Below are 9,495 nucleotides of genomic sequence, written 5' to 3'. Positions count from 1 at the left end.
AGATTTTATCAATTCGCTTCTATTTTTTCCCCAAATTTTGAATAAAATAAATATAACTTGAGATTTTTTAAAATAAAAAATAATTTAAAAATATTTAATACAGGAAAATAACAAATAGATTTAACGAATTCAAAAACAAACACATAATTTTTTAAATATATCCACAGACTATTTTCTGTCCGCAGAAAATGCAGGATACAAGTACACGAAGAAAGTGAGACTGACTATGTGTTTGGGCAATCATTTCGGCGTTTTTATTGGGCAGAATATTTTGGCTAATTGGAGTCCCTTTATTCTACTATAACTTTCATGGTAAGATGGGACCACCGACGGGGCGGGCTTGACCTTGACCTAACACGAATTATGAAAAATAATAATAATAACGGAAGTGTGGAACGACCGAAATGAGCGGTTCTTGATTAATTTGGTCTATTTTGAATTCGCATCACCCACAAAAAAAATAATTAAATTAACCAAACCAAATCGGCATTCGAATAATTTTTGTTTTGAAGTGCCAATTGGTATCATGGTATTTTTTTTCTTGATAAATCGCTGACTTATCTATTCTTTCTGGAGAATGAGGATGATTGTGTGATTCAACGAGATCAGTGGAAACACTGTTGATACCCAAAAAAAAGATTCGTGTCTAGAAATTTGTTTGGTTAAAAGTTGAATGAAGGCAATTGATGCGAATCCAATGAAGAAATTCCACCCAAAAATAAGATTTATTAGTGGATCCAATTAATTGCCGGGTGCCTTTTATAATATGTTTATAAAGGTTGACCTTGACAAAACCTAAAGATGCATGAAATGAAAGCTCTGAAAATTATACGTCCATTGACATGACATGTCTCGCGATAAATCCAAACTTCTATGATAATTTTGTTTCTAATAATTTTTTATTTTTGTTATCACAATCAGCTATTTATTATTTTCTCAAAGTGGGGTTGATAGATTTTGAGTTGTTTATCTTTCGTTATCTATATATATTTTATACATATGGATGGACGATGGCGATTTTGGGATTTTATTTTTTTCGCAAATAGGTTATAGAGTTTTCTTATGAACTTGGACACGTTTTGTCATTGTTAATAACAAAATAGTTTTATTTTTAAGCTTTATGGGATACATTGTTTCACCAATCCATTGAAGACAGATATCGTATGCAAATTTGATTTTCCTTTTCTTTCGGGTGCGAAAAAGGAAAAAAAAAATCGTGTCGACTTCAAATACTTGATTGATAGATTTCTTGTTAGCAATAATTTACATTTCGTGGATTACAGAATTAAATATAATTGTGACCAAAAATGAGGAAATAAAGATTAATAGTTTTAGTTTCCGTTTAAAGTAAGTAAATTATGATAATATGTTTAACAATTTAGATGATAGCGGCATGTATGTCAAAATCAATACAAAATAAAAATAATACGCCATCTTTATCAATCTTACTGCCTTGATTTTTTTTTAACGGACTTAGATAAGTTACATTATTATGTAATTTATATCAATACAAAAGTTGTACCCGTAAACCCACATAGTTCAGTAAATATAATCTTAGATCAATCATTATTGGGTTCGTGTAAGTTGCATCACAATATAAATAATTAACGACATCCCTTTTTCAATATGCGGAGAAAGGAAAGGAGTTATTGGTCATAATCTAATAATTAAATTGTACAGTAGTGGACAAATTTCTCTGTGTCACTAAACCAAAACGCGTTTAAATTTAATCTTGAATTGTTAATGTATTATCGAGAGGAGGTCACGTGTCACATTAAGATTCAATAATTTATGTATACATAACCCACCCTGATGCTGAAAAGAATGAATCTACGGGCACCGGGGGCTGATACTTGAAGTTTCTACTTTGAAATGTTGAAACTCGATGAGGGAAAGACTAAGAGATGGGTGCTAGCTGTGGTCGTTTTTTAATCATAGTGCAAAAAAGTGAAATTATCAATATTCTTAGTAGTTAGGTTAGATGCATTATTTTCAACTTGCCGCAGAATCTGAAATTAATCGCCCAAAATTTCCAAGCGTTTGACAACACTGATTAATCTAATTTTCAATTTGAATAACTAATTTTAAGTCGTTGTAAGTTACGAATAATAAAACTTGAGTTTTTCTTTTTCTTTTTTTAATTTGAAAACTATGATGGCCGTAATATTTTATAGACATCCATTAATTTCAGGATCTGTGTCGCACAACATTTTCTTCAAAACTTACTATGGATCTTTTCAGAAAGTATAAACATTTTTTTCAGTATTTGAGATTGACCGTAATAAAACAAGGAGGAGGAAAAGAGGGGAAAAAAAAAGTTGACTAAACTAAAGTTGATCGGTGTGAGTGATTCCTTAGTCTCACTCCTTAAAGAGTTAAGGGGTTCAAGTCTCACTTTCGTATGGAGTCACCACTTTGCCTAGTACTTTACCCATAATTGGGGCATACTCAAGACCACATCGTGATTCAGACAAAAAAAAAAAAAAAGTTGACTAGCTTACTGTTTGGTATTTGCAAAAGATGGCCGCTAAAAGAACCAATTAATTACGAAGAGCAAAAGCAAACGCAATCTTCAGTCTTCAGATTTCAAACCCAACTTCAAATCATCGTTCGGAGAAAATTTCTTTTATTTATTCGCTACTTTTTTTTTTCCTTTTAATCCTAAAAGAGATCGACCCCCATTTATAGAGGTGTTAATCGATTAATGGACGATCCCAGACTTTGTTCATTTCCATTAATACGGCTCCACACCGCAAAAGGGGGCTGCACGCTTGGTATATACTTTGTTTAATCACTTGGGATACCTCCACCAATGTTCATTATTTTAATTTAAAACCCTTTTATTATTATTATTTATTTATTTAAGCTGAAACACAATTACCATCAACCCTTTTGTTGTCCCTCCTTTCTTTCTCTCTCTGTTTCACGGTGGGTCAAAGAAAGCAATGTTTAACAGCAATTAGCAAATGCGTAGATATTATTTTGTTGGGGGGTAGTTGGATGTTTGTTGTCTTAGATGGGGTTTCTTATACAACAACAACAACACAGGCAATATGAATTATATCCATTAAAAATGAAAACGGCATGTGTATGAAGGTGAAGTGCCCCTCAATTCTCATTAGTCATTTCTCATTAGTCATTCCCATTTATCTTTATATTTTCACAAGTCCAAGGGGCAATAGCCAAGCATGGGCATCTCACATATATGGCTTTATTTGCTTTTGCAATTTTCAATGGATGTCATTTTCTTTTGCTTTATTAGGTGGGAGCTTTCATCGTCTTCGCAAATCTTGCACTTTCACCCATTGCTACTGGACATCACATATGCTTCTGTCACGCCACAGACAAACCTTTTGATTTGAATATTTTTACTTGCGTGGGAAAAGTCTATTTTGGTTAGACGAGTGTAGTTCGTTGGTTGGTCTAATAGTAATATGTAAAATATGTGCTTATACAATGTGTATTATTATTATTATTATTATTATTATAAGAACTCTTAAGTTACATTTCATGTAACTTAGTGTTTGTCTACTATTATCTATCAAACGTACGTGCGTAGGATATTAAAAAACGATATGATAATAATATCATCTAATAAGTCCCTCTATTGGCTACTATATATATATACATATTGAATGCATGGCGTTGTTGCTTTTTAATAACATAAAAAACCACGACCAACATGCAAGAGTGTTCTCCCTCAATGATATTTTATCTTTTTATCTTTTGTTTAACTCTTAACATGTACATCTCTTACACAATTATATAATTATACATGGGCCACAAAACTTCAAAAAAATAATAATAATGAAATGCAAACCAACCATCCAAGATTTGTTTAGGTTATCAAATTTTCTTTCCATAAGTGATTTGAGAACAATAAATAAATTGTATATATAATCAATATTATATACCTTGTCAAAGTTATCAAATGTTATTGTTGACTTTATATAGTCCACACGAAAAAAAAGGGGGCACTCATAATATATGTGTTAGTCAATTTTAAGAAATTTTAAGGAAAAAAAAGTGGAGTTATCAAATAAAATTTTAAAATTTACAAAAAGATAAATATTTTTGCCGGCCGCCATGTTTTTACTCTCTTATCAGTTTCTTATATGTTAATCTTACTTTAATTGGATGGGATAATAATTAATTTGAACGATATGTAAGCTGAAAAAGCTAACTCTTTTAAGTACATCTCATCATTGTCATTCATGAACACCCACCACGAATTTAATAGTGGAATAAATTTCCGTAATTTTTCTTTCTAGGTCATTGGGGTTACGTGCAAGTGTGGTGGGATCGCCTCAAATGTGAAAAAAATAGCTTAGCATTTGATTTGAGTTTATGAGTAGCTTTGGAAAAGAGAAGCAATAAAGCTAATTAAAGACTTAAAAGTGAGAAGAAAGCAAATAAGGAATCGAAATCCAGATATTGGAGAATCTTCTAAAGTAATTGCCTTTGGAGAGTCAAACGAGGGAGGAGGAGCCGATGATCGTAAAAAGCTGTTTGATAAAAAATAGCACCCAAGTAATGATGACTAACGGGCAAAAAGAGGAAGTTTCAGAATTTGACACAGCGATTTTTGATGTGCTTGCTGTACGTTGAAGTTTCAGTGTTGTGGCATCATGGCCCAATCTTCGCAGTATTGTTCCCAAAAGTTATTGAAATAAGACTTAGGAGACTTAAGGTTGTTGCCTGCAAGTTTGTACTGTAATCTGTATGATCGTACAGAGAACGTTGTCCAAGCTAGGTTATACTACTTTTTTGAACAACTAATAATTTTTTTTAATGCTTAAATTATGGAGTCCAATATTAATTAATTAAATAAATAAATAATCATACAACATGTATTAACATCAGTATCATATTAAGTCTGTCGCGCAACTCATTGAAATGAAACTGATCAGATCCTACACATGTTATTGCGCGTCATGTGATTAAACTACATTATAAGAAAGAACAAAAAAAAGTGGCATAATTCATACGCATGAAAATCGTATCATTAATTGAAACTTTGTGAAGGGCTTATTTACTTGCAATGAATGAGAGAACGCACAGCCGCACACGAATCAAAATATTCATTCCCATAGATTTCCTCGTGTTCGCATTATTATGTTATTTTGACTTTTGTTAATAGAGCATACAAGTGGAAAATGTATGGGCATATATTGCTACTCATTTAGTTGGAACCTGATTCAGACTGTGTCGTTGAGTCGGAACCTGATGAGTTGGAACCTGATTCAGACTGTGTCGTTGACTTGGAACTTGATTCAGATTCAGGCTGTGTCGTTGATGAACAATCCAATGGTTGCATGACCATTTGCCCCGTGCCCCCATCAATGGGGGCAGTGGTGAAGCTGCCGGCGGTGGCTGCCGTAGTTGCGATTGGGGTGGCCGTTCCGGCCGGGGCCGCCGAGTCCAATTCTGGTGTAGTTGCGACTGGGGAGGATTTGTTGGCTTGAATTCTTTCAATCAATCTTGGCATCCATAAATAACGCACGGTGTCTTTGAATTGCTTGCTGTTCACGTCACATTTAAGTTGTTTTGCCTGCTTTTGAACTCGGGTCCTCCAATAATTCTTTATCTCATTATCAGTTCTACCCGGCAAGTGTTGAGCAAGTTTCGACCACCTAATATGCATATGTATATGTATTTAAACAAATTATTTGTCGTCAAATTTATAATCATTAGGGTATACAAACAAGTAACCCAGATGAAAAAACTTTGTGAAGTTCATTAAAATGAATATTAATTTAATTTACTCACCTGTTTCCCCATCGAGAATGAAGCTCTAGAATCAGAAGCTGTTCTTCAAGAGTGATCTTTCCAAGTCGAACATCGGGTCGTAAATAATTCAACCACCTTAATCTGCAGCTCTTTCCAGTTCTTTTGAGGCCTGTTCCATTGAATTTGGCTTAGATATAATTTTCTTTCTCTTGGTAAAGTTGTCAAAGAAAATTTTCGTGGATTGGAAATTTGCTTTTCATGAGAAGTGTTTTTGGCTTAAGGACTTTCCACAACACATATGCTCTTTTTATTTAATAAATCAACTTGCATCTTATCATCTCATCATATATATCAATATCATCAACTTCATAGTAATAAACACAAAAACGAAGCTAGCTAATACAATTTCTCTTTTTTACGCTAAACATGCAGCTTTTAAATTTTGCTTCGAATAGGTAAAAGTTCTTGAAAAAGAAAAACACTCAAAAGACAAAAGGGGAAAGGAAGCAAAAACTTCGCCGTTTCGATTATGCATGATAAGGATCTTTCTCTTTCATTAAGAAAAAACGAAAAGCCCATTTTACTCCAAGAAAAGACATGGAGATAGAAACATGACGCGAACAAGTTGATGACTTCAATCATCAGCTTGTCAAATTTTCCTCCGCTATTATTATTATTGTTTATTTTATTTTATTTCACCAGAGAATTATCTCGACAGAACTAGGGGATTTTATTAAAAAAGAAAAAGAAAGAAAATAGAAAAAAATTACCTGCACAGCGAGCAAGGCGGTTCCATCGGCCTTCACCATGAGTAACAATGTAATTAATAAGTTTAAAATCTTCTTCAACAGTCCATGGACCTTTTCTCATGTCCAAGTCTTCTTCAGAAATGGTAGTGCTTGATGATTTGAAGTTTCTGTTGGCTCTGCAAGCTCTCCCTTTAACTTCCGTTTTCTTTAATTTAGGTTGCCTTAAATGAACAAACTGAGTGACTGAAAGAAAGAAGACCCCTTCTTTCAGATTATGTAAAGAGAAATAGCCAATTCTTAAAAGAGAAAATAAAAGAGAGAGAGAGTGAGTGTTTTGGATTAAAATAAAAAAATGGGCGTGCAAATGAAGCTGAAGTGATTCTCAATTTTAATTAGTCATTCTCATTTATCTTTATGGTGTGATTATTTGACCAAAGTGAGTGTTTTGGATTAAAATAAAAAAAATACCGTGCATATGAAGATGAAGTGCTTCTTAATTCTCATTAGTCATTTTCATTTATCTTTATAGTGTGATTATTTGACCAGAGTGAGTGTTTTAGATTAAAACCAAAAAATGACATGCATATGAAGCTGAAGTGCTTCTCAATTCTCATTTATCTTTAAAGTGTGATGATTATTTGACCATGGCATGCAAAATCATTAGTAGATTTCTCATTAGAAGAGTAGCAGCAACCTGTCCAATTGATGGATAAAATTCCAGTAAGGGTCCGGCTATGGTGGCCTTGATACCATACCCTCACTTTTTGTCTTTTGCTATTGGCAACTTGCAATTAGCTCCTTACTCCATTTTTCAGTTACATGTTCATTCCAATGTAATGAAAAATTGCAATTAGCTCATTACTCTAACCCTTAAAATTACTCTTCAAAATTCAAATACATTTGCATTTAAAATTATTTATTTCTAAACTATCTTCATATAACGAATACATTTATGGGTTCAAATAGTTTTATCTTTTAATTTTTACTTTTCACCCATTAAAGTTATTTTATCATGTAACAAAATATAATTCTTTAAGATAATAAAATCTTAAAAAATCTATTTTATAAGGGGTGTTTGGGAAGTGAGAAAATGAAGGGAAGTGCACAGAAATGAGAGAGAGGGGAGGGAGAGAAAAAGTGTAAAAATTTAAAATAAGTATCAAACTAGGTAATGGACTTAAGTGTAAAAATTTAAAATGATTTATAGTTATGTGTCAAAATATTGAAATTTTATCATTTTTTAATGTGCAAGCAAGCAGTAGGATTGTAGAGTTAATAACCTATTAAATCCATCTAAGCCATTAAATTATTTTTATGTTGAATCTGATGGTTCATAATAGCTAATAAGAAAATTAAAAAAAAGTGGGAGTATGGAGTCACAGGGTACCATAGCCGGACCCTAAAATTCCATTAACAAATAGATCAGTCTTTAATTACTTATTTTATTCACCAAAATAATAATAAAAAAAAAAGTCCAGTTATGTTGGTTATGCTCTAACTTAAAGCATCCATTGCAGCTATTGCATCTAAAGTTGAAACAACTAATACTCATTTCAACTTTAAATCCAATGGCTCTAGGAAATGATTTAGTTTAGAGCATCTCCAACATAGTAATACCCTAATAAAACATATATATAGTAGTTGCTCACTTAAAATAACAGTGGTAACAACAAACATACAAAATAATATTATTTCAAACAACAAGAGAGGTTCCCCACACAAACCGATATTTTATGGGCTTTTTTTTTTGTTCCATAAATTTGTTGGTGAATCCTCTAACCTCCCTTCAAAATTCTTAAGAAACCCACTTTTCATTTTCATATCTTTTTCTTTTATGAAATTGTAAAAAAGGGCATAAGATTACAGTAAAATTTAATTAAGTTTTACTATTATTTAGAATAAATTTAATTAAATTATAAAAAAACTTTTTCTTAATAAAATTATTATTACTTCTTCATTGTTTCAAAATTACTTTGATTTTATCTACAAAATTAATTATGTCATAAATGGGGATTAAAAAATAAATAGGGATTCATAATTTGTAAATATATTTCGGTTTAATCGAATTCATATTTATCGCTTTACGTAATTTGAAATAATAATAGAATTATGATCACAAAAAGAAAAAGGTTCTGTAATGATATTGAAGGGTTGCGAGAGGCATCACAAAATTTTTATGAACATCAATATTATTTTGGTTCTGTGGCCACTGGTGGGCTTAATATGTAATGGGCCTCCTTCGATAGCAAGTATTAACGTTTAGAGCCTAAATCACAAAAAGCTGAGATAAATCTCTAGCGCAGTTGACAATTGGACCAAAACAACTGAAGCTGCTGCATATTTCTGTAGAATAGAAAATAATAATTTTCACTATATTCTTGATAATAGTAGCATCGGAAGCTTACCTCGAGTTCTTCTTGGATAAAATTCTAATAGTGGATTGGGTAAATATCCGTGGGAACAACATATTGAGGATCCAAGCCTTCCAGTTCCCACATTAGAATTTGCAGCCGCAGTCGTCTCCAGGTTACTCGGATAAGTTTTGCTGGCCGCGTACAAGAGATTTGCACTAAAAATTTTATGAAATCGAGCAAATCCATACATGAACAGAAACGTTCAATAATAATTTTGTGTTCCACGCAGTGGGTTCTTAAACGTTGATGGCTTTCCCTCTCACTTGCTTATAATAAATGAATGAATTGAATGCCAAATGCCAATAACATGTAAAGAGCATGTAGTTGAAGTGTTTGATAGGTCATTTTCTCGCTTCCGGTTCATCCTCTTTGCATTTTTTTTGTACACCTGAATCAAGAGAAATAAATGGGAAATTTTCATTGTAATTGGCCCGTCCCAGAAAACAGAAGCTGTTGGGCCAGCAACAACAAACCTCGATATTAAAATTTTTATTGACAAGCTAACAAAATTTGCCATGCGACGAGAGTGTCCAACGTGCTTGCTTGTATTTCAATTTTCAAAGGAAAGCTCGTTTATATTAAACGTTTGCTTTCTTGTGAGC

The 9,495-nt window shown here is 32.5% G+C and overlaps 1 protein-coding gene across 1 annotated transcript; it reads right to left on the bottom strand.

Annotated features, from left to right (window-relative positions):
* Positions 1-5,070: 5,070 nt before the first annotated feature.
* On the bottom strand, positions 5,071-9,193 carry LOC18037876 (transcription factor JAMYB). Its single transcript, XM_006426261.2, has 4 exons — positions 8,885-9,193; positions 6,501-6,722; positions 5,770-5,899; positions 5,071-5,633 (listed from the first exon to the last, which is right to left on the bottom strand). The coding sequence occupies exons 1-4, from the start codon at positions 9,081-9,083 to the stop codon at positions 5,183-5,185; spliced, it is 1,002 nt and encodes a 333-aa protein (XP_006426324.2). The 5' UTR covers positions 9,084-9,193; the 3' UTR covers positions 5,071-5,182.
* Between the last annotated feature and the right edge of the window lie 302 nt (positions 9,194-9,495).

The sequence above is a fragment of the Citrus clementina genome, unplaced genomic scaffold (assembly GCF_000493195.1).
Source record: "Citrus clementina cultivar Clemenules unplaced genomic scaffold, Citrus_clementina_v1.0 scaffold_7, whole genome shotgun sequence".
In the NCBI taxonomy this organism is placed as follows: domain Eukaryota; kingdom Viridiplantae; phylum Streptophyta; class Magnoliopsida; order Sapindales; family Rutaceae; genus Citrus; species Citrus x clementina.
The sequence above is the reverse complement of the archived record's forward strand: the minus strand, read 5'-3'. Positions and strand labels throughout refer to the sequence as shown.